The sequence below is a fragment of the Periplaneta americana genome, chromosome 3, assembly GCF_040183065.1.
Source record: "Periplaneta americana isolate PAMFEO1 chromosome 3, P.americana_PAMFEO1_priV1, whole genome shotgun sequence".
NCBI lineage: Eukaryota > Metazoa > Arthropoda > Insecta > Blattodea > Blattidae > Periplaneta > Periplaneta americana.
Window position 1 is genome coordinate 81,483,707 of NC_091119.1, and position 26,809 is coordinate 81,510,515.

Sequence of the window (26,809 nt, forward strand, 5' to 3'; positions counted from 1 at the left end):
GCTTCCAATTCTGCAGTTTTCTCTGATTCGGATTTTGATTGTTTTTGAACTTTTCTCATAATATTACATTTTTCCATCCTTGTCCTGTACTTTCACATTCTCTGTGAAGCTGATGTAGGTGCTTTTACCATTGTGAAATACCAATCAGAATATAGAATAGACCCACACTCTAGGCTTAAATGGAACTTGTCTAAATGTAGGTCATTAATGAGAATTTTCAGACATAATAAGTGAGTTATTTGTATATTGCTGTGTAATGAATATTACTGAATCATTTTACAGCATTTGGTAATGCAGATTTTAAGTGAATTACCAAATCCAGGAGTTTTAATTATTATAAATTATTCTAATTACATTATGGAGAAGTATAGTTGCATAGAAAATTTAAAATATGCCTAAAATAGCTAAAAATGCACACTTCAAAATCAGTTATAATTATCGGATTTCTTACTTTCAACAAGCTGTTATATTCAGTGATTCTAAAACAACTGTTACTGCTATAACAATCAATCTGTCACCTAAAAGTAAAGAATAACTGATTGTTAGAAAATTATGCAATATCTGATGAAGCTTAACAAAAGGATAGCTGGTATCTCCTGGCACTGGCACTGAAGCTGCCGACCATCTTGCTAAGAAGGGAAGTAATATTTTACAAAATCTTATGTTGACTTTATCATTTTCAACAGTTAAAAGATTAATTAATTCAAAATATCAATATATAATATCATACCATTTTCACGAAATTTCAAATACTAAAAGATGGAAATGTCTCAATGTGCAACAAAATAAATTCCTGAGTATCGAAGTAAAAACACAGTTGCATGACTATTTGTTAAAACACTTGAAAAATATTTGAATTAATTTTTAACCATTTTTTATCCATTGTGCAGTCTTCAGGAAGAAATGATTCAGAATCATCTTCGGCGATTTTTCAACCCATTCCTCTAAACCCACTGTGTGTGAGAAATATTGGAAAGCAAGAGTTATTGCCAAGAACTCAGTATTAGTTAACAACATTTCTTAGCAGCTTGTTCTTCTACTAAATTTGTAGTATACATGAATGTTAGAGACATTACTTTCAACGTCCACTACTTACTCCAAAATGAAGAAAATTAAAGAAATACATTTTGTGATTGAGCAAATTCAAGAGCTTGGAAAAAAAAAAAAATAGTTATACAGTGGATTCCAGCACAGTAAATGAAAAAGCCACTACTGGTAAGTCAGCTAAAAAATGGTCCTAAATTAAACAAAAAACAACTGCATTCCCTTATGAATCAATAAAGCAAATAATAAAGAAGAAAATGAATGAAAATTGTAAACATAAGAAACTTTTGGAGAACACTAATCAAATTCTTCAATTGCCTCGTAAAACTGCTGTTGTTATGTTTCGCCTTTTTACTGAACATGATTGCCTAAGCAAACATTTCCATACAATTGGCATGTTTCCAACATCACATTGCCCTCTTTGCCCTAAACATAAAGAAATGCAAATGGAGCATTTGAAGCATTGTGCAGCACTCAGAATTTTCAAGATATCACCTTCAAATATTGAGGAGCAAGAAGGAGAATAACTTCACTGTTAACTCTTCAGCATTATATACATGCATACATGCATACATACATACATACATACATACATACATACATACATACATAGAGATGTTCATTTTACGAGGAATGCTTGTTGTATTATGGGCCAAGCGGCGACAAAATTGTGCACTCCACAAGCGACCTTGGCCGTGACATGTCTTGTACAAAGTTCCGAGTACGAATGTATCTCGAGTCAGTTGAGTTTAAAGTTTGCCGTGATGTACACGTATTTTGTAAGAAGATGACGTATATGTTGAAGAACGAATTTATTTAGTGGAGTGTTATGTAAAAAAAAAAAATAATAATAATTAAAGCAAATGCATTCGTAGATTTCTGTGCAAATTTCCCAGTTCAACAATTCCTACACAGTCTTGCATTTTGAAGTTAATGAAAAAGTAGCGTACAACAGGTTCAGTTTGCGACAAGCCTAGGGAGCAAAAATTACATGTTTGAACTGCAGAAAAATTTGAAGATATTAAAGTGCGATTAGAATTAAGTCCAAAGAAAGCTCTTAGTCATCTAGCTCAAGAAACAAACATACCCTGCCATCAGCTCACAAAGCAATCAAGCTAATTCAATTCCGACCATATAAAATAAGATTTGTGCTAGAAATCAAGTAAACAGGTTTTGCTTATAGAATTGGTTTCTTGAAAATGTTTACAATGCACATCTTAATCCACAGCTAATTTATGACTGATAAGGCATGGTTTTATCTCAATGGTCATGTCACTTTTCGATATATGCAATATTGGAGTGATGAAAGTCCGCATATTGTACAGCAAGTCCCGTTGCACAGTGGTTAAGTAGGGATTTTTGCCCACAGACCTGATGGTTTAATCAACAAGAAATTAATTATAGCTACTTTGATTGATAAGATAGGCAAGTGTCACATTAAAGAACATTGGTTTAAATAAAAGGACCGAAATAGGTATGCTATTGGCTCTTGGGTCAAAAAGATTTGGAGAACATGAACTTTTGTGTGTTGTTTGTGAAAGTACCTGATAGCAGATTTTATGGTCTAAATCAGGCCTCCACAAGGTTTGCGCTCTCCTAGTCGGCTCACAGCTCGAGAGCGGAATGCAGATATTGGCTGCGCTCTGTAACAGGGTGGACTTGAAGAAGGGGTGATCTCATACAAAATATACACAAAAGGAAGTACTTGTACGAGTGTTCATGACATGAATTTCCTTTCATTTTTTACAAAACTATCTTGGACTATTATTAATTAATAAAGAAATATTTATTTTACAGAAATAATAGAAACTCTAGAGATAAGATAATTTGTATAAACAAAAGCCGCCCTAAATAAGGGTTCGATAGATCGGCCTACTAATCAATTCATAAAGAATAATAAGTAAACAAAACAATTTTGTGACACTTGGAAAGAAAAAGAAAAAACATTAAGATAAGAAAACGTAGGAAATCATTTACAATAAAAATTTTGTTGGGTACAAATGATTACTAATTATAGGTAAGGATGATTTTAAATATACAATATCATTTTGTTATATTTTTATTTATCAGTACCTCAGAACGGGATTTTATGCTGTTGGCAGCTGAAACGAATCGATCGTAATGAAACATCAGTTACAGATGTTTGATGTCTGCCTTTATTAAAGTTGATAATAGAAAACATTTGCTCACAAATATAAATGTTGAGCCAAACATAGCAATCATTTTCACAGCTAGCTTGTGTAGTCGTGGATATTATTGCTGAGGTTTAGTCTTGTAAAACTCAACCAGACTAGTAGTATTATTCAAACGGTCTTTAGCCCTTAGGCCACATTGAAGATCAATAAGTTCAAGCTGTAAGTCATATGACACTGTTTCAACTGATGTTGAAGGAATTTATTATGATAACTTTAAACTTCTTTCCAATTAAGACAAGATCTTACAACTGAAATCCCGAAATTTATTCAACATATCAATAATGAGCTGGCCTTTTCCCTGAAGAGAGATATTTAAATTATTGAAGAATAATAAATTCTAACGTACCCTACCTCATGTAATAATGCAACTTTGAACTCCTGAACCTTTTTACTGCGATCCTCAGCAACAAAACCATTCGTATCTCTATGTGTGGACTAGTAATGACGCATTATATTATGTTTTCCTCTTTCTTTCAAAGTTTTGTGGCGGATAAGTATTGACTCCAGCTACTGTGAAAAAATTTTCCCATCCAATATTGAAAGAATTTGCCTGATGATCACTTTTCCGTCTTTTAGATTCTTCCATTATATAGCCATAGATAGGCAAAGGGAAATAGCTACTGATAATACACACTACACCAGATAGCTGCGTGGACTATCCTCTACCTATTATAGCAGGCCGACTTTCTGGCGAGCTGTTAGATGACTTTCCAGCTCCGAAGGAGCAGTCGCGCTCAATGAGCATTGTTTGTGCAGGCCTGGTGTAAATGAATATGCCTGAAGGGAAAGTCATTTATGAAATTTCAAAACTAAGCTGGTACCTTAATAGCTCAGACTTTCTTGTACCAGTGTTCATCAGAGCTTCTCGGAAGTAATCAACAGGCTTTTAGCTCAACCACAACTTCTTTCTCGAGCAATGAAAATGGTTTTAAAGTCGAGCCAATTTAGACACTGAAATAAGTTATTTCAAATTTTTCACTGAACTCAAATAGTGATATAATGGATGTGATGAAATCAATGTTTGGTTCCATAGTTTCAGCTGATATGACTTTCTCGCCCACTAAAATGATATATCTAATTACAGAAGACCTTGGTCCTTATTTCTGAGGAAAAAAACTGTTAATAAATCGCGAAGTTTGTATTATAGTATTTGCTGTGATGAAACACAAATGAAAGCAGTAAGAAAGAAGTGCAGATTGCAATTCGATACCAGTTACATACAGAAAACAATATATACTGTGATGAAAGAGTGATGGAATGGAGAAAAATTCTCTCCGGCACCGGGATTTGAACCCGGGTTTTCAGCTCTACGTGCTGATGCTTTATCCACTAAGCCACACAGGATACAACCCCAACGACGGTCAGAATCGTCTCAGATTAAGCTCCATCTCTTGGGTTCCCTCTAGTGGCCGCCCTCTGCACTACGTCATAGATGTCTATGAATGCAGGACCGAAGTCCATACATGTGTTGAGGTGCACTCGAGTGAGTGACTGGTTGGCCGGGATCCGACAGTATAGGCGCCGTCTTAAATCACGAAGTGATTTATTACGCATATCATATATATATATATATTTTGATGTACCGAAGTACATATGATATTTCCATGCAGATATTCTGCGTCATCATATGATGAAAGAGTGATGGATCGGAGAAAAAATTCTCTCCGGCGCCGGGATTTGAACCCGGGCTTTCAGCTCTACATGCTGATGCTTTATCCACTAAGCCACGCCGGATACAACCCTGACGCCGGTCAGAATCGTCTCAGATTAAGCTCCATCTCTTGGGTTCCCTCTAGTGGCCGCCCTCTGCACTACGTCATAGATGTCTATGAACGCAGGACCGAAGTCCATACATGTGTTGAGGTGCACTCGAGTGAGTGACTGGTTGGCTGGGATCCGACGGTATAGGCGCCGTCTTAAATCACGAAGTGATTTATTACGCATATCATATATATATATTTTGATGTACCGAAGTACATATGATATTTCCATGCAGATATTCTGCGTCATCATATGATGAAAGAGTGATGGAACGGAGAAAAATTCTCTCTGGCGCCGGGATTTGAACCCGGGTTTTCAGCTCTACGTGCTGATGCTTCATCCACTAAGCCACGCCGGATACAACCCCGACGCCGGTCAGAATCGTCTCAGATTAAGCTCCATCTCTTGGGTTCCCTCTAGTGGCCGCCCTCTGCACTACGTCATAGATGTGTATGAACGCAGGACCGAAGTCCATACATGTGTTGAGGTGCACTCGAGTGAGTGACTGGTTGGCCGGGATCCGACGGTATAGGCGGCGTCTTAAATCACGAAGTGATTTATTACGCATATCATATATATATTTTGATGTACCGAAGTACATATATTTCCATGCCGATATTCTGCGTCATCATATGATGAAAGAGTGATGGAACGGAGAAAAATTCTCTCCGGCGCCGGGATTTGAACCCTGGTTTTCAGCTCTACGTGCTGATGCTTTATCCACTAAGCCACGCCGGATACAACCCCGACGCCGGTCAGAATCGTCTCAGATTAAGCTCCATCTCTTGGGTTCCCTCTAGTGGCCGCCCTCTGCACTACGTCATAGATGTGTATGAACGCAGGACCGAAGTCCATACATGTGTTGAGGTGCACTCGAGTGAGTGACTGGTTGGCCGGGATCCGACGGTATAGGCGGCGTCTTAAATCACGAAGTGATTTATTACGCATATCATATATATATTTTGATGTACCGAAGTACATATGATATTTCCATGCCGATATTCTGCGTCATCATATGATGAAAGAGTGAAGGAAAGGAGAAAAATTCTCTCCGGCGCCGGGATTTGAACCCGGGTTTTCAGCTCTACGTGCTGATGCTTTATCCACTAAGCCATGCCGGATACAACCCCGACGCCGGTCAGAATCGTCTCAGATTAAGCTCCATCTCTTGGGTTCCCTCTAGTGGCCGCCCTCTGCACTACGTCATAGATGTCTATGAACGCAGGACCGAAGTCTATACATGTGTTGAGGTGCACTCGAGTGTGTGACTGGTTGGCCGGGATCCGACGGCATAGGCGCCGTCTTAAATCACGAAGTGATTTATTACGCATATCATATATATATTTCCATGCAGATATTCTGCGTCATCATATGATGAAAGAGTGATGGAACGGAGAAAAATTCTCTCCGCCACCGGGATTTGAACCCGGGTTTTCAGCTCTAAGTGCTGATGCTTTATCCACTAAGCCACGCCGTTCCATCACTCTTTCATCGTATGATGACGCAGAATATCTGCATGGAAATATCATATGTACTTCGGTACATCAAAATATATATATATATATATATATATATATATATATATATATATATATGATATGCGTAATAAATCACTTCGTGATTTAAGACGGCGCCTATACCGTCGGATCCCGGCCAACCAGTCACTCACTCGAGTGCACCTCAACACATGTATGGACTTCGGTCCTGCGTTCATAGACATCTATGACGTAGTGCAGAGGGCGGCCACTAGAGGGAACCCAAGAGATGGAGCTTAATCTGAGACGATTCTGACCGGCGTCGGGGTTGTATCCGGCGTGGCTTAGTGGATAAAGCATCAGCACGTAGAGCTGAAAACCCGGGTTCAAATCCCGCCGCCGGAGAGAATTTTTCTCCGTTCCATCACTCTTTCATCATATGTTGACGCAGAATAACTGCATGGAAATACCATATGTACTTCGGTACATCAAAATATATATATATGAAATGCGTAATAAATCACTTCGTGATTTAAGACGGCGCCTATACCGTCGGATCCCGGCCAACCAGTCACTCACTCGAGTGCACCTCAACACATGTATGGACTTCGGTCCTGCGTTCATAGACATCTATGACGTAGTGCAGAGGGCGGCCACTAGAGGGAACCCAAGAGATGGAGCTTAATCTGAGACGATTCAGAGCGGCGTCGGGGTTGTGTCCGGCGTGGCTTAGTGGATAAAGCATCAGCACGTAGAGCTGAAAACCTGGGTTCAAATCCCGGCGCCGAGAGAGATTTTTTCTCTGTTCCATCACTCTTTCATCATATGATGACGCAGAATATCTGCATGGAAATATCATATGTACTTCGGTACATCAAAATATATATATATGATATGCGTAATAAATCAGTTCGTGATTTAAGACGCCGCCTATACCGTCGGATCCCGGCCAACCAGTCACTCACTCGAGTGCACCTCAACACATGTATGGACTTCGGTCCTGCGTTCATACACATCTATGACGTAGTGCAGAGGGCGGCCACTAGAGGGAACCCAAGAGATGGAGCTTAATCTGAGACGATTCTGACCGGCGTCGGGGTTGTATCCGGCGTGGCTTAGTGGATAAAGCATCAGCACGTAGAGCTGAAAACCCGGGTTCAAATCCCGGCGCCGGAGAGAATTTTTCTCCGTTCCATCACTCTTTCATCATATGATGACGCAGAATATCTGCATGGAAATATCATATGTACTTCGGTACATCAAAATATATATATGATATGCGTAATAAATCACTTCGTGATTTAAGATGGCGCCTATACCGTCGGATCCTGGCCAACCAGTCACTCACTCGAGTGCACCTCAACACATGTATGGACTTCGGTCCTGCGTTCATAGACATCTATGACGTAGTGCAGAGGGCGGCCACTAGAGGGAACCCAAGAGATGGAGCTTAATCTGAGACGATTCTGACCGGCGTCGGGGTTGTATCCGGCGTGGCTTAGTGGATAAAGCTTCAGCACGTAGAGCTGAAAACCTGGGATCAAATCCCGGCGCTGGAGAGAATTTTTCTCCGTTCCATCACTCTTTCATCATATGATGACGCAGAATATCTGCATGGAAATATCATATGTACTTCGGTACATCAAAATATATATAATATATACTGTAGTTGAAAGGCACCTACAAACATTTTCATGGGCCATGCAACTGCAAAAGAATTGCAAGCAAAAATATTACTTGCTTTAGAGAAGACAAGACTACCTTTGAGAGACTTGTTAATGATCACCTGTGGCCTGTTAATGATCACCTGTGATAGGCCAAGTATAAATACAAAGTTAATTGACATAATTAATGAAACTGTTTTGAAAATTCGAAGGAAAAGTTTAAATGACATAGGAACTTGGACTGTCGAGAGCTGGAATGTTTGTTATCGGAGATGAAGTGGGATAAAGAGTTGTGTATCAGTCACAGCTGCAGAAAGAGATAAATTTAGCTCATTGTCTCATGATCACTACACATTACTAATCAGTTAACTTGTGACAGTGGTGCGAACTTGTCACTAACTGTCAATAACTGTTAGGATGTGATAAATATTTTTCTGAATGGTTATTAATATGTATGTTTTGACTCATTGTTAGAGCATGGGTGGCACTTAATGCTTTCCTTATCGCATTCCATCCTCTCGCAAACTCTGTAGCTCCCAGTTGTACTTTACAAGAGGTTCATTATGCTTTCCCTGCTGGACTTGAATAAGAGAGGTGGGATGTTCTTGATCTGATAACATCACTTTATTATTACTCGTTGGTTGAACAGCTAGGTAGGAAGATTATACGAATGTGCAGAATAAAGTTAATGTATCTATCCACCACATCATCAAGCATGTGTCCTCTCACTAGCTAACAGTTGGTTCAGCAGATTTTAGAGCAGTGTGATCCCCTAATTAAATATTTTCTCATTCATGTTCCTCTAGAATTCAACTACAAAGACATAAAACAAGGAGGTACAAGGGAAATTATTAAAGAAACATACTTCTAAGTTCCTTTAATTTATACAATTTGCATCTTGAAGATTTGACAGGTATTGCTAAAATACATGTGCAGATTTTTCTCAAATTTTTATGTTGTAAAATATGCCCAGGTGACAATTTTTTATTTAAAATAATTCATATTTTCAGTAAACACTTATCTGGGTCTCACATAAAGATAATTTCCTAAAAGTTTTATATGTAGATATGACTCATTATAATGAAATGGTGTATTGGATTTTTCCTGCTCAGTATACTTCATTAGTTTAACTTTGAACATTTAATTTAAAAACAAATGCTGTGAACATTTAACTTTTTTTTTGGCTTTTCAACTTCAGTGCCCTACATATAACAAGTCACAGCTTTTTTAATGAAAATCATATGTGTAAATTAATACAGCATTTCATGCACAGACATGTTGTAATTATGTGTACAGCTTGATTCAGAGATTTTGGCCTTTGCAAAAAGTAAATAGATAGACTAAGAGCGAGTTACTCATCACTACTGCCTGGCTTGGTCATATAGGTCAGGCCTTCTTATCATGTCGCAGTACACTCCATCTTGAAACACAATATTCTTCCTCACGTCCCATTACTAACCACTATGTCTGTTGATTAATGCCATGAGTGTTCCTCAGCTTCGAGCATAGATATTATTTTCATTCTTCCTCTTTCCTCTTCCCCTCCTATGCACATTTGTGATTAAATTTCTTTCTTATAATGCAACACACAGCTCGCTCACTAGCCAAACAACCAAGGACAGGGGCTATTAATGCTGAATCGAGCTGTACAAAATTTTATTATTCTGGGAGATATCTTTATTTCTAGGAAGTTGAAATGTAAAAACTTTGATTTGTGGTAAAATCACTGTAAAATTAGTAATATGCTTTCTGAATATAGTGACCACTTATATGGGATAATTTAAATTTAGAACTTAGAATAAAGGTATTACAAAGAAATTCTCACTAATCGAATGAAAACTGCACTTATGTTTGATGGTGATATAAGTAAAAGTGCCTTCTTCTACTGCAGATTTTAATTCTGCTTTTCCCATGACCATTGATATTAGATAATAATCGTAAAGTTGCATTTTATGCTTTTTTTTTATTCCCTTGATGTAGTCATTGATGTCTGCTCTCATTGAAAATGTCGAGTTACACAATGTGCACTCTACTTTGTCTTCCCACTTTAATTTTTGAAGGTATGGAAAATCTTGTTAAAGTTTATCATTCAATGAACACTTTCTTTTTGGCATATTAATGAAAACTCAACAATGACCAATATTCACAAATATACTGTAAATACGAAGCATATACTACCAAGACAAAGCACAAAATAACCAAACCAGAAACTATCTGTTCGAAAACTATGTTGGTTACATTCTCATCACTATAATTGTCAACATAATTCAGGTTGAAATGTGATTATTGTAACTTTGTCTTAATCTTACTAATCAAGAAGGCATTGACTTTCAGAGAAGGTTGGTATCTTAGCAGTATCGATAAGTTGATCTTTAACATCATCACTCATTTCCTGGATGCATCACATAACTATAGAAAGCGACAAGCTGACAGATTCAAATTCTGGAACCAACTCAGGACATAGTTCCTCGGCTGCTATAACTAAACAGTCCTTAATAAACATTCCATCAATAAATGGTTTCCAGTTTTTCGCAATTTGTAATGAATTTATAGCTGAGCTAACATTATGGTCTTCACTCTGGGTCATCAGAGCATCCTTTAATTTTTTAATGAGAGTGGTTCGTTCTTCTCCCTTATATTTTTCATAATCATTTGAGTGATAAAACGAATAATGTCGTCTTGGGTTGAAATTCCTTCTGTTATTCAGAACTTTACTACAAACCAAACACATGAGCGCTACCGACTTTTCAGTAAACAGAAATGACTCTTCCCATAATAATAAATTCAATGACGTGGATGGCCTATCGGATATCTCTTCTGACATTTCTGGTCCGTATGAGCCAAATTCCACTTTTGCAAAATCTGAATATTCATAACTTCAATTTCATTGGTGTCCAATGGTTGTTAATATAACTGTTGGTGTATTAATTTCATCTATTAAATATAATAATCGCAGAGATTGTACTACAATAAAAACTAAAATTACTGCTGGAACAATTGTTCATGCTAATTCAATTATTTGATCCACTGTGTACTGCAGAGAACGAACTGTGTCCATGCACGTGCACAGACATCACTACACAGCAAGTGGGGCACTGCACGTAACTAGCACCATGGTCAGTTGAGGACGCCTGATCGACCCTGTTCAACATCTACTTGGAGGATTTGGTGAAGAACTGTTTTCAGAACGTGGGAGGGGTAAAAGTAGGATGAAGAAGAATAAAGTGCATAAGATTGCTGATGATATGGCATGGTTAGCAAAAGAGGATACAGTACTAAGGGGTACTGGAGCTAAATGGCAGCTGTGATCAATATGGATGAAGATAAATGCAAAGAAGACGAAGACCATGGTTGTCACAAGAAAAATAAAGAAGGTAAACTTGCGAGTTCTAAATGAGGCAGTAGAGCAAGTGAACAGCTTGAAATACTTGGGATGTACTATAAGCAGTAACATGAGCTGCAGCAGGAGGTCAAAAGGAGGATAGCAATGGCAAAGTAAACTTTTAATAGAAAAAGGAGCATCTGCGGACCTCTGGAAAAAGAACTAAAGAAGAGACCAGAGTGCTTTGTGTGGAGTGTGGCACTGTATGGGACAGAAACATGGACATTACGACGAAATGAAGAGAAATGGATAGAAGCATTTGAAATGTGGATATGAAGAAGAATGGAGCATGTGAAGTGGACAGATAGAACAAGAAATGAAGTTGTGTTGGAAAGACTGGGTGAAGAAAGAATGATGATGAAACTGATGAGAAAGAGAAAAAGGAATTGGTTGGGTCACTGCTGAGAAGTAACTGCCTACTAAAGTTGCACTGGAAGGAATGGCGGACGGGAGAAGAGTTTGGGGTGGAAGAAGATTTCAGATGATAGACAATATTAAGATATATGGATTATATGTGGAGACTAAGAGAAAGGCAGAAAATGGGAAAGATAGAATGCTGGGTTTGCAGTGATAGACCTGCCATGGGCAGAACACTTATGTATGTATGTATGTATGTATGTATGTATGTAGTTAGTTCATACAAAGCAAAATGGTCGCATACCAGTGTTATAAATATACATAAAATGAACAGGAGGAGAAAGAGATACCTGTTCCTCTGGTTATTCCATGTTACTATTCCATTTATTTAAGCTTAGATATGTGTAGCAGCTGCAGCTGCAGTGAATATTGTCTCCCTCAGGATGCGAATCCTAGATAGAGAATATATAAAATTATTATTATCCTCATTTGATATGGCTCAACGCTTGATTGTACTGTGTTACTTGTCTTGCATCTTGATCATAGTAATATAATTATATCCGTGAACAGGCTTAAGATAAGATGTGTAATTCCTAAGTTATTGATTGCTGTCAGCTTGCTAGTGATGATAATACAGAAATATTATTTTCTTTGCTTAGTTTATACTTTATAAAGTACATATACTCGCATTAAAACAATTATATTTTGTGAGGGGGGATAGAAGTTATCCCTGGCAGGGATGTTAATATGAATTAATGAGAGGGGAGATAACTTCCCAAGAGGGGGGGAAATGCCCCCCCCCCATCCACCTCGTTAATTCGGACCCTGGTCTTCCTCCTCACCTAAAGGCAAAAGTAACTCAATATTTGAAACTTTTTAAAGATTTAGTTAAAAGATCGGAAAAGTACCATTGAATATCTGTTTCAGATGATAATACCTTAGTGTTGTTTCTTTATTTTTTCTTTTTTTTCATTCTTTCTTTCTCTTTTCTCTTTCTTTTTTACTTCCACTAGATTAGCCTTGATATTTTATAAAGTCACATTTATGTCTGATGACTTGTTACAGGCAATCAATGCAAAAGGTGGTCGTTATTTGGAAGCCCAAGTTCAAGGTAGCAAAACACAGGCAGAAGAAGGAACGCTGGTGATTCTTGCAGCAGGTGATCGATCACTGTTTGATGATTGCCAGTCATGCTTCAAAGCAATGGGAAAAAATTCTTTCTACCTTGGTTAGTAATAATTGAAAGTTTATCTTGTTTAATTCATTGCTGATTCAGTTTTATCAAGCTTTAATTGTAGTTGCATTGATTATCATGTAAGAAAAGAATCCTATTTGGAATATCTTGCTTGTTTAATGTTCAGTATAGGCCTAACAAGTCAAATTATGATAGACCTTATACTCTGTTAATAAAGATAGTTTGTATTTTTTAGATCTGTGAAGTATTGTTATACATTTCATAATTAATATCAAAATGTCCAGTTATAGTAGCATGCAAATTAATCTGAACAAGCCTTACTAATTATATTAACCTACAAGTACAGAATAAAATAAATGTTGAACATACCTCAGGAATTTATTTTAAGTTTGCTTAAATGTGACAGGCTCATGTCAATAGATTTACTGGCATGTGCGACAAAATTCTGGCACACCAGCAACCTTGGCAGTTGCGAGTGTCGTTAAATAGAATATAAACTTTTTTTTTTAATTCTTATTTGTAATTACATCACTGACACGATGTAGCATGGATTACACTAAATTTCCACATATCTTCTTAAATTCTTCATCACGAAACCAAACTTCAGTGAAGAAACAAATCATTTTTTCTTTTGTAGACCAATCTAGTTTTGCCATTCTCCTTTTACAAATTGACTACAAGTTCTCAATCTCGTTGATGTCGTGTTAGTTGCCTGTCCAGAGGAATACCTGAATATTATTCTGGTTGAAGACGTTAGTATACTCTTTTGAGATGTATGACATGTTGCCAGCTCTTGTTGAAACACACCATTGCCATCCAAAATGATTTCTGCAGCTGCAGTAAGACTAGTTTTCAACATGTGAATATACTTGTCACTCTTCATCAGTCCCTTGATAGTAATTAATAATCCAAGCCCTTCGTGTGTGAAACAACCCCAGAATATTACTTTTGGGGGCTGTTTCGGTGCTTGTTGGAGGTGAACTGATGAAAACTTTTTGGATCCTTTACGGATATAACATGATGACCATGAACCCGGAAATGAGATTCATTGGAAAAAAGTACCTTCTTCCAGTTGTTCACTATCCAGTTTCTATGTAATTTTGCCCATATTGCGCGTTTTTTGCACATATCTGGGGGTAACAATTGCTTTTTTTAATGGCTTACGAGCCTTTTGCTCAACCTACTATGCATTGTTGTAATGTGAATGGCTATCCCAGCTAGGGTGACCAGACGCCCTCTTTTGTCCGGACATGTCCTCCTTTTTAGGCCCTTGTCCGGGATCTGGGCGGATTAAAAAAAAATATCAAGAAATGTCCTCCTTTTCGTACCTTGTGTGCCTGATATTTTGAAGTTATCTGAGTTGACGCCTTTTTCAAGTAATTTGCCTGTAGATGGCAGCAGCATCGACGGAATATACTCTTTCTGTCCTCTTTAATTTGACTTTCTTATGTAGCTAACTGTAAAATCATTATTATCAAGTTTTATCATAATTATTTTGTGGTAAAATAGATATCAGCGTACTTTTAAGTATGATATAACCCTAAATCTGTACTATAAATATTTTGTAATAAAATAGACATTCACGTAATTTAAAGTACAATATAGACCTAAGTCTAAATCTAAATAGCCACCGGCATAGCTAAGGTGCGGGTTCGATCTCTGCTTGGGTTAATTACCTGGTTGGTTTTTTTCTGAGGTTTTTTCCCAACCGTAAGGCAAATGTCAGGTAATCTGTGACGAATCCTGAGCCTCATCTCGCCAAATATCATCACGCTATCACCAGTCTCATCGACGCTAAATAACCTAGTAGTTGATACAGCGTCGTTAAACAACCAAGTGAAATAGATCTAACTACATAATATCTTCTGTCCTTTTTTTTTCAAGCAATGTCCTCCTTTTTGAAGCTTTGTGTCCTCTTTTTTTAATCGATGTGAATCTGGTCACCCTAATCCCAGCTGTACCTATTAACTCTGGAGTTAAGTCGTTAACAGAGATTCTAAGATGTATTTTACTTTTCTTAACAATGAAGCGATCATCTTGTGGTGAAGTCTTCCTTTTATGGCCACATTTTCCTTCTTCTGGGGCATGATGGATCCACACTGTTGGTATCATTTCAGGATGGAATTAACTATAGCTAAGCCGGCACCAAGTTCTGCAGCAATTTACCTTTGTGTCATGGAAGTGTGCTCTGCTAATGTTACAATTTTAGAGCGTTTTTGTGGAGTTGTATCCACTTCTGAAGATGTCAGAATGAATACAGCAATGCAGTAGTAAAAAGTCTTCAACACAACTAAAATGCTTTTGGAGACGAAAATCAGAGACAGTAATTAACACAGTAAAAAAAAAAAAAAAAAAAAAAATATATATATATATATATATAAACTCTAAACCTTCAACATAACTGAAATAAGCAGAAATGTGTAGGTGGTAGACCAACAATCAAAGAAAACTCTGAAAATTGTCGTGTTTGGATTAATTTGCACGCTGCTATATCAAGTTTACTTATTAGTGATCTTACTATGTAGCATCATCTTCAAATAGCTTATTGTTGTTTAAGGTACAAATATTCGTACTGGTGACCCTCAGAATTTTCAAAATTGAGTTTTTGATACCATTAAATTTGTCTAAGTGTTGCACATTGACTTGCAAAATCTTGTAAACCACATTTGAATATTAATTGCGGAAAAGTGAAAATTTCATTACCATGTAAGCCCACAGTTAATGGCGACAAAGAACAGTTTTTTCATTCTCTTGTAAAATTATGATTTTGTGAGCGACATTATGCTAAATTAAATAATTTTCTAGCATTGGCAGTGGTATATTTTGTTTGTTGAACTTGTGGAAATATAGATGTTTTATCAAAAATATTTCATAGTAAACAATGCTCTGTTGAACTTAGGTGTTCACTCACTTTACAAATACAGTATACAGTAAAATACCAGTATAACGAAATGCTAGGGACTTTTGAAAGTACTTCGTTATAGTGAAATTTCGTTATATCGAAATAAGCTATTTTTATAAAGGAAAAAGCATGCTTGTTTGTTTTCCTGTATTTACACCATAAATTCCGCATATTTTGCATGTATGACTGGAAAATATCCTTAAATAAAATAAAAAACTAAACTTGCATTGCATTTGAAATGAAAAAGTTTAAAGAAAGGTATAGGAAAAGTACAAAATTCAAATTTTATGAAACACTTTGTAGGACAAGAGGTGTCATGTGAGTTTAGTGAGCTGTGATTGGTGGAAGGAGACTAAAATGGGAAAAACAAGGAAACGACTAATGACAAAACTAACATAAAATTCAGAGACAATAGCATCATAATAGACATACTAGGCCTATATTAGCCACATGACCACTATGAAATTGCAATATTATTATAGTATAAACTATGTCTCTACTTGCTGATGAATTGTACCTGTAAGTAAATTATTTTTCGTTAAAAAAAAATAGATTTTTTTTTTCAACAAGGGGGCGACATTTTTATTTCTTATGCTGATTTTTTCGTAAAAACTAAATTCGTCAAATTGAAATATTTTAACTTTAAATTATAAGGGGAAAAAGGCAGGGAACAAAATAATTTCGTAATACTCCATATTTCATAACACTGGCGTTTGTTATAACAACATTTTACTGTTACAGTACCTAAAAAGACTGCTGTTGAGACATAGTTAATAAAAAGTAAACCTTCCAGCTGTAATATAATTCTCAAGTGTTCTGCCCAAGGGCAGGTCTTTCACTGCAAACCCAGCATTCTCCAGTTTTTCCTGTTTTCTGTCTTCCTCTTAATCTCTGCATATAATCCATATATATTATATTAATGTTGTCTATCCTCTGATATCTTCTTCTGCCCTGAACTCTTCTCCTGGTGACCATTCCTTCCTTCCTTCCTTCCTTTCTTCTTTCCTTCCTTCCTTCCTTCCTTCACAAGGCAGTTTCTTCTCAACCAGTGACCCAACCAATTCCTTTTACTCTTCCTGATCAGCTTCAGTATCAATCTTTCTTCACCCGCTCTTTTCAACACAGCGTGGATGATTGTCCAACTTTTATTCAGAAACACTTGTTGATTTCCTTAGAATCAAACAAGCAATAAATTCTCGTAAAATTGTACTTAAATTTTTCATTATATTGCGCTGAAATTTTCCATCAATAAAATTTAAATTTAGAAAAGAATGATTTAAAAATTTGTGAAGTATATAAGGTAATGCATAATGTGAAAGTCCAACTAGAACAAAGAATGAAGGATGTTTTATGTAAATAAAGTGCAGGTAACATTAGATATTTTAAGAGAATTTTTTCCAGGTGAAGATAAAGCTTGTGAAAATGAAGTTCGTATTAATTACTTGACTTGTGTAAATGGTTTTATTTCATTGCTGGTAATATTTGGTTAATGATGAATGTTATAACTTTAGAAAACTCATCCTGGTTCAACGAGATTTTTAGATTGATGGAAACACTTGGCTTAGAGGAAAAATTAATATTGCTGAAATGTATTCAGAAGTAGGTGTAATTGGTGACTTAATACAAAATATTTGTAGCATGACAGCATCTGAAAGGCGGTTGTATTTTGTAGATTTAATTGGTACACAAAAACTGAAATATATTTTAATTGTAAATCAAGTTTTTGCTAAGCATTTTTCCGTCAAATTCATTTACGGACAGAATATTTTCAGTAATTGCACTAATGGCTACAAAATGAAGCTATGAGAGGAATAGAAGTACTGCAAATCTTATCAGAAATGAACTTTACGTATACTTAAGCAATGATAAAAACTGTAGTGAATTATACAAGAAGATTTTGTTAGACAAAAAATAGTTCAGTACCGGTATGTATTTTGAAGTGAGAAATACATGTGAAATGTAGGAGTGTATAAAAATAAAAACTAAGTTCACAGTATAATACTTTATGTATAGTTATACTGCAATAAATAGTTATAATTAGAGCCCAGATTTTCCTTCACTATCAAATATTAAAACATGCATGCATTCATGTACTATTATGACAAAACATGCACAATGAAGCGAAAAAACAGTAAAAGTTTGCACTATCAAAATTGAGTTCTACATTATGTTACATTTTTATTTTATTTTGAAATAACACCTAACTAACTTCTCAAAATTTTCTTCACTTAGGCTCATGTGTTTATCTGAAACACATTCTTGAACATAGAAAATGATGTTTCTACGTCACAACAAGTGACAGGTAACAATAAGGTTAAAAAAGAATGGGCTGGCAACAGAAATGTCTAGGTTCCAGAAACAGAACAGTGCACATGCCCATCTCCTTGAAGCTCCAGTTCACAAGATGACACAAACCTTGTAAATGTGCTGTATTTTGTTCTAAAATATGTTCTAAAATAAAACGAAGGGTTGATTCTAGCTACATCAGGCCCTCTGAAGAGTGAAATAGCAATAAAATTGATAAATATTAAATCTATCGAAATGGGGTACAAAATTTACCGAAACAAAGATGAACGAGAAAGCTACGTAATAAGTCAGATTGAAGTATGAGCCTTTGTAGCGTAGATGGCTTAAACATGAGTCTGAACTAAATTGCATTGGTTGTAGTAGGTTTGAATCTCCGTTAGTCTTAATTTTTAATTACAAATTTACCATGATAAGTTTTTATAAACATCATTTACACAAGTACCAAGTGGCGACATCGCCTGGAAGTTGATTGAATGTTTCGTAAATAGCACAACACCTCCCACAGGGAACATTCCTGTCTGTTAATAAAACCGTCTGCATTTACTACCTCTCGTGTTGCTACCTCTCGTCACTGGAACTCTCTGCCGCCTGAAGTCAAGGGCTGCCGAACATTGAAATCTTTCAAATCCAAGTTAGAAAATTATCTTATGACGAGTTGCCAAACTAACTTACTATTATGACAAGTGTTGTATTGCATGTTTCCACGTATTCACATTTTTTTTTATGTTCTAGTGATATTTAACTTATTTTATATTTTTGTTTTCATATTTTCCGATAATGGTATATCTCTAATGTGATAAGTTGAGCTATATATAAACATAATTTTCCTTACTGTGTATACTTAAAAATATTGTATTCATTGTATGCTTTGTACTGCACTATTGTATTACTAATATTAGTATTATTATTACTATTAGGCCTGTTATTATTATTTTATTTATTATTATTATTATTATTATTATTATTGTTAATATTATTATTATTATTATTGTTAATATTATTATTATTGTTAATATTATTATTATTATTATTATTATTATTATTATTGTTAATATTATTATCATTACTATTCTTTATTATTATTATTATTATTATTATTATTATTATTATTATTATCATCAATAATTGTCTTATTTTTTTTATACTTTGTAGGCCTCATTTATTTTTTGACCTGCTGTTCACATTTTATTATGCTTTTTTCTTTCTTTCTGTTATGTCTGATTTCTTCTTACTTGTTGTTTACATTTTATTATTATTATCTTATTCAGTTTTGTGTGTACTTTGTAAATTTGTAGTGTTTCTATAACGCAGTTTTTACTCCTGGTTGAGTGTTAGAGAAGGCCGTATGGCCTTAACTCTGCCAGGTTAAATAAATCATTATTATTATTATTATTATTATATCTGATTTATAGTTTTAAAAATATGTTTAACTACAACATTAAAACATGTTACCATTGTAAACATAGAATTTAGTTCTGTTTGTTTTAATAATGGCAATACTGAAGTGATACTGTTTAACATTCTTCAGTTCATATTGGAGTTTAGCTTTCTGTATTTTTTGTTTACCTATATTCTTCACAGGGGGCATTGACATTTCTCCATTCGAAGTCCTGCCAGATAGTAGCATAAGCTAGATGATCCACGACATGATCCATTTTCAAATGTTCTTTTGTTGCAGTTTGATGATACCTTATGCCACGCTCTCTAAAACGTCTTCTTATAATTAGTGGGGAGCCGGGAAAGTTGGACGCCATCTTCAATTCAAAGGCACTTCGAAAAGGGTGGTTTTCAACTTCTCTAATTAAGATGGCATCCTCTTCCCTTGTAGATATGCGTGGCCGACCAGGGGCCTGTTTCTCAAAAATACTAGTTTAGTAGTTCACCAGTTACTAGTTACCAGAGTATATTTCACCAGCTCTAGTAGATTCTTTTTCTCAAACTATTTTACCAGTCTAGTAACTTGTGACAATTTTTCACTAGTCAGCTGATTGAGTTCATTTGTTTATAGTCATTGGCAGGTATTGTTGAGGTTAGACAGCTCAGTTTTTTGTGTTTTGGTTTTGCTTTCTCTTTTCGGTTAAAATTCCATCAATTGAAAGCAAATTAACTATACTCAATATGATTAATGAATCAAAGGATATAGGCTACTATTCGGTGGTTTTTCAAGCACAATAAGAAAAAATTATAAAGTAAACGAATGGACAAAAAATATTGTAATGTGTGAGACCGTGAAACTGATACCTCAGAACAAAGATTATGCATACGTTAGGGACACTCACTGGCCCAACATTAAAAAAGCAACTTTGATGAGTATCAATTCAAGTTCACAGTATCATCACAGCCTAGTATACAGCCACGAAGCTTGAGTTGTGAGGGTGCTATGAATAATAGACTAACCCAGTACTATTTCGCATTGTATGTAATGAGGCGATATTAGCAATCCTAGTGGTTAGCAACTATCTATGGATGCATATTTACTATGTATTGAGCTTCGTGACTGTATATACTAGACTGTGGTATCATAATATAAACATATTATGTAGTTAGTGGGTCTACTGCCGACATGAATGCCACTTATAACTTAATGAAAAATTCGCTATTTTTTTTTTTCAGTTTTACATTTGATCTATTCATAAATTAGTGTCGTTTTATATTTAATTTGTAGGCTAAAGTTGACAATGTCAGAAGAACTTGCAGTGGAGGAGGGAAACCAGCAAAATTCACTGCAGTTGATGAATTGGTATTAGATTATTAGGAAAATATTCTGTATGTGTTGCTGGTCTAGGACAGAAAGACCTGATGACATTGGAAAATAATCAACATCCCAATTTGTAGAGTATTTGAAGCTTTGCTGATAATGCATGACTTCTATTATATGTCTTGTTATGGCAGGTTCCACTATATTTAAAAACTCTCCGAGCTTTTCAAAACTCAAATTATGTTTATTTAACGATCCTCGCAACTGCAGAGGTTATATCAGTATCGCCGGTGTGCCGGAATTTTGTTCCGCAGAAGTTCTTTTAGGGATGCCAGTAAATCTACTGACATGAGCATGTCGCATTTAAACACACTTAAATGCCATCGACCTAGCTCGGGATCGAACCCACAACCTCGAGTATAGAAGGCCAGTGCTATACCAAGTATGCTACCGAGGCTGTCTCCAAGCTTTTCAGCACTTGACCTAAACTGTTCATTATATTTAAATAAATGCTCCCGTAAAGGAATAATAATTGTTCTTTCTCGATATAGTTTTAGCTCTTCTCACAAAACTTCATCACTTCAGCCGGAATCACTAAACCACATGTATTAAAAAAATAAATACAATATTTTGTTTTGATTATCTGAGAAAGGTTGTCACTGGTAACTGATAATATAGAAATCACCAGTCTTTAGAGTCTTGTAGGAATATTCCTGTTGAATACTAGTATAATCAACTAGATTAGCATTTTGAGAAACAGAATCACTTATGAACTGGTGAAATCTACCAATATTACTAGTCTGTAAACTGGTAACTTGCAGTGGCGGCTCGTGCCGGATAAATTAGGTGAAGGGCAATAGAATTCTAGGTAATTTCCTGGAATCGTTATATACCCGTGACGTCGCGAATGCTTTTGTAACCTATATGATGGGCATATTGAATTAATGTAATATATTCACCATTTTCTTAAGTTTTATGAAAAGCACAGCATATAAAATAAACAAATTTTCAACATTTTCGGAAGCTACGTCCCCTTAATCCCGAAGAATTCACTGTCCCAACAAAACTTCCACACAATACATACCACAACATAATAAAACAACCACAAGTCCACATGACATAAAAAAGACAAAATCTAACACATTTTATACAACACATCAAATTAAAAGAGTACACAAGAAACAGGACCGATAACAAAATTCAAAATCACAATCATAATCGTAAACTGTATTCATATTTTAAATCAACTTCGGAACATGCAACTTCCAATATAAGCTTACCTATCCAGTAAAATCAAGCAGCTACTATTAAATCAAAGCAGTATTCTGTTGAACAGAAAACTTACACTTGAATGGAAAAGAAAGGGACACTAGTAATTTCATCTCTTACAAGTTCATTGATGCATTCAGAAATACAATCAATTATTTCATTTTGAATCGTTTTAGATTTCCCAGAAAGAACAGGCCTAATTTTTTCATAGTGATTTCTAATTTTCATAGGGCCAATGAAGTGAGAGCTAATAATTCTTTGAAATTCCCCCTGTTCTGTGACGAAATACTCTCATCATGACCGCGAAAAGCCAACTCCTGCTTGCTTAGAAACAATACCGTATCGATTGCGGTGTGCATTACCAGTCTATTTAAACATACGTTTTCATTAAATTGACTTACGTACAACCTATAACTTTCCTTTAGTGCATCCGCAATGGTGTTCACGTTCTTCTGCAGTGCCTTTAATTGCAAAATACATTTAATGTGTTCAGCTGAATCTGCATGGCTATAAAGACCGCGATTGACATTTCTGAAATCGCAAAATCCAGTTGAATTCCAAGCGGGTTTCTTGTTCCCCAGAAGAAGACAAGGCCAACAATATAACTTCTCGTTATAGTGACTCCCACATAACCAGTTGCAATCCGCATACCACGAATCTTGAAACTGAATATTGTATGACCGACCACCACTTTTCACTTTTTTCATAGTTATATTAATGTGACTTCTTGTTCTGCGGTATTTTAAAATATCTTGCTTATCGTCTGCACTACAACGAGAGAACGGTGTCTCCAAAAGATTACACACTAAATCGTTTAACGGATTCATGTTTTCATCGCATTAATACACGTAGTAACACCTTCACACTTCGCTGCACTTGTCACAACAAAGAATACCTAAAGCGAAATCGTTGGTCAGTGCGGGTCAAATGTACAACGTAGTTTCAAATGTTATGCCAACTTTCTTTATTACAGGGTACTCAAATTATTTCAAAATCCATACAAAACATAATATTCAAGAGGTACTAACGTTAAAAAAATACCAAAATATATACGTTATATACTAAATTTAAACAATATTTAACTTCTTTACAGAATATTTTATGTTTTCTTATTTAGTTGCAAAATATTACAGTTTGCCACCCTGATCCAATGTTTGGACGAGAGATAGATTCTGTCTTTCAAGAATAGAGAAAGGAGATGAATGCCTGCTCCACAGACCCTCATAATAGTCTCGCAAAAGGGACCGGTAATTCATAGTATGCAACTCGTTGTCATGGCAGCCGGGTGTGTTTACTGAAGGCGAAAAGGAAAGCCTCATTCGGACCTTCAGCTGGTCTGCTAGCCACGTGGCCTGACTGGTGAGGGGTTCGTGTGAAGTACTGCAGTGAACGTTAACTGAGCGGATTAAGCCGAACAAGATATTAAAAAATAGAGCAAAATATGGTTTAGTGAAGAATTCATTTTATTTTAATTTCTTGATAAAATATATTTTATTAAAGCACGAAAAAAGGGGTGAAGGTGGCCTTCATGTACTTCACTTGAATAACCGCCACTGGTAACTTGTAGTTTCTAGAAACACAGACTTGTAAAATAAACTAATATTACTACTGTACAGACTAGTATTACTAGTTCATGAGTTTTGAGAAACGGGCCCCAGATGGTTTGTGAACGAAATACTAGTCCCTACCACAGGCCTTTTTTGTTTATATATGTTTTTTGCATCCAAATAGAAATGATTGGGACGAAATTGAAATACAAACTGCCGAACCATTTATACCCAAACCCACACTTTCTGAAGTCGAAATTGCGATAGAAAATCTGAAAAAATTATAAGTCTCCTGGTATCGATCAAATTCCAGCAGAATTAATACAAGAGGATGGAAGCGCATTATCTAACGAAATTTATCAGCTTGTACTTGCTATTTGGGAAAAGGAAATTGTACCAGAACAATGGAAGGAGTCCATTATCGTACCTATCTTTAAGAAGGAGGACAAAACTAACTGTAGTAACTTTCGAGGAATATCACTTTTGTTGACGTCGTACAAAATTTTGTCCAATATTCTTTTGAGAAAATTAACTCCATATGTAGATGAAATTATTGGGGATCATCAATGTGGTTTTCGGCGTAATAGATCAACTATTGACCAGATATTTTGTATTCGACAGATAATGGAGAAAAAATGGGGGTATAAGGGTACAGTACATCAGTTATTCATAGATTTCAAAAAGGCATATGACTCGGTTAAGAGAGAAGTTTTATATGATATTCTTATTGAATTTGGTATTCCCAAGATACCTGGCCTAGTTCGATTAATTAAAATGTGTCTCAGTGAAACATACACAGAGTCCGTATAGGTCAGTTTCTGTCAGATGCGTTCCCAATTCACTGCGGGCTAAAGCAAGGAGATGCACTATCACCTTTACTTTCTAACTTTGCTCTAGAGTATGCCATTAGGAAAGTTCAGGATAACAGAGAGGGTTTGGAATTGAACGGGTTACATCAGCTTCTTGTCTATGCGGATGACGTGAATATGTTAGGAGAAAATCCACAGACGATTAGGGAAAACACGGGAATTTTACTGGAAGCAAGTAAAGAGATAGGTTTGGAAGTAAATCGCGAAAAGACAAAGTATATGATTGTGTCTCGTGACCAGAATATTGTACGAAATGGAAATATAAAAATTGGAGATTTATCTTTTGAAGAGGTGGAGAAGTTCAAATATCTGGGAGCAACAGTAACAAATATAAATGATACTCGGGAGGAAATTAAACACAGAATAAATATGGGAAATGCCTGTTATTATTCGGTTGAGAAACTTTTATCATCCAGTCTGCTGTCGAAAAATCTGAAAGTTAGAATTTATAAATCAGTTATATTACCGGTTGTTCTGTATGGTTGTGAAACTTGGACTCTCACTTTGAGAGAGGAACATATGTTAAGGTGTTTGAGAGTAAGGTGCTTAGGAAAATATTTGGGGCTAAGAGGAATGAAGTTACAGGAGAATAGAGAAAGTTACACAACACAGAAGTGCACGCATTGTATTCTTCACCTGACATAATTAGGAACATCAAATCCAGACGTTTGAGATGGGCAGGGCATGTAGCACGTATGGGCGAATCCAGAAATGCATATAGAATGTTAGTTGGGAGTCCGGAGGGAAAAAGACCTTTAGGGAGGCTGAGACGTAGCACAGTGGGCTAGAATTCAAATCTAGCGGGAAAAAATTAAATAAGTATGGAATATAATTTTAAATGATTCTGTTTTACTAAATAATGATTTCTAAGAGCTTATGGAATAATAATAAGCCAGTATGGGATGTTATCCGTAGTAATGAGCTATGAGTGCGAGTTTGAATAACTATTTTCATGGAGCCTACTAGGTACTTAATTATATCGCTTGTTCTTTTCGTGAACTTGTAGTTTCCAATATTCTCTAATAGGAGGAGTCATCGTCTGCATCATCGCCGTCCTTATCTTCCTTCCTCTTTCTCTTCCTCCTCTTTCAGCTGCAGCTGCTCTTCGCTTCATCATCCTTCCCTCTTGTCATACGCACGTTTTCACTTGTACTGTAAGTATGGAGTTCCTTCAACATTTGTCGCACTTCAGCGGGAAAGGAATTCTTCTTATTTTCTTAAAACGGATAAATACTTGATATGATAGGATCAGGAGTTACAAGAAGATGATTTAAGATATCCTACAGTGTTTGAATTCGAGAAAATTTTCTTGAATAATCTTTACAGTACTTTCTAATGCTCTAATGTCTAGCTTCTTGGGCATACCTATAGGTAACACTGCACATTGTATTTACGTTTGGTGATGTTATCTATTAACATTTGTAATGCTTTCTCTGGTGTATATGGTTTTGGTAAAGTTGGAGATTTATTATAGGCTATCGTATACTTTGATGCTCTTTTTGGAGTAATTTTTGGTGAGTTGTTGTAGAACGTATGTTGCATCTCTTTTCCCTGAACCCCGCAAAGATAATTGAGTATCTAGAACTAATTCACTTTAAGAATGCTAATCTTTCAGAGACCGTACCCTACATGTTTAATTCTTGTTTTCATGCCACTTTCTTCAAACAATTTTTGAGGTCTACCTACTCCTGAAACAGATGGAATTAAATCCTTGGACATTTGGCGAGTTTTTATTTATTGTAGAACTCTTTGGGGAAATTTGATATCCTTTTTTTTAAATTGGGGACACATGAATTAAAGTGAAATTTTAATGGCAAGCAGAGTAATTATCTCATGCCTCCATGTTAAATTTTGTACCAGGGCACTTTATTTGAACCAGGTACCCAGCTTTGAAGCCGTTAGCCCTGTGAATTGACAGTGTATTTAATTCCCCTGTTAAAAGTTTCAGGTTTTACTAAAATATTGACAATAATTTATTAATGGAGAGAAGAAAGAGTCTGGAGTAATCGGCCAGGCATGTGGGAAAAGTAGAGGGAAGGGAGGAGGATGTCCGTGGTCCATTGATTTCACTAACCATTCCGAATCTTTACATAAAAACCTGTCCTTTTTCCTGGAGCACTGTTTCAAGCGTTTTTCTAAATTAC

General features: G+C 35.8%; 1 protein-coding gene and 1 non-coding gene across 3 annotated transcripts in view; one reads left to right on the top strand and one right to left on the bottom strand.

Annotated features, from left to right (window-relative positions):
- Positions 1 to 26,809, top strand: part of Ndf (Nucleosome-destabilizing factor) — a 419,078-nt gene that overhangs the window by 366,679 nt on the left and 25,590 nt on the right. For both annotated transcript variants that reach the window (XM_069820873.1, XM_069820874.1), the window contains one exon: positions 12,944 to 13,106. In XM_069820873.1, the coding sequence (XP_069676974.1) occupies positions 12,944 to 13,106 (163 nt within the window). The remainder of the gene's footprint in view (positions 1 to 12,943; positions 13,107 to 26,809) is intronic.
- On the bottom strand, positions 4,902 to 4,973 carry TRNAY-GUA (transfer RNA tyrosine (anticodon GUA)). Its single transcript has one exon. It is a non-coding gene; the product is annotated as a tRNA-Tyr (tRNA).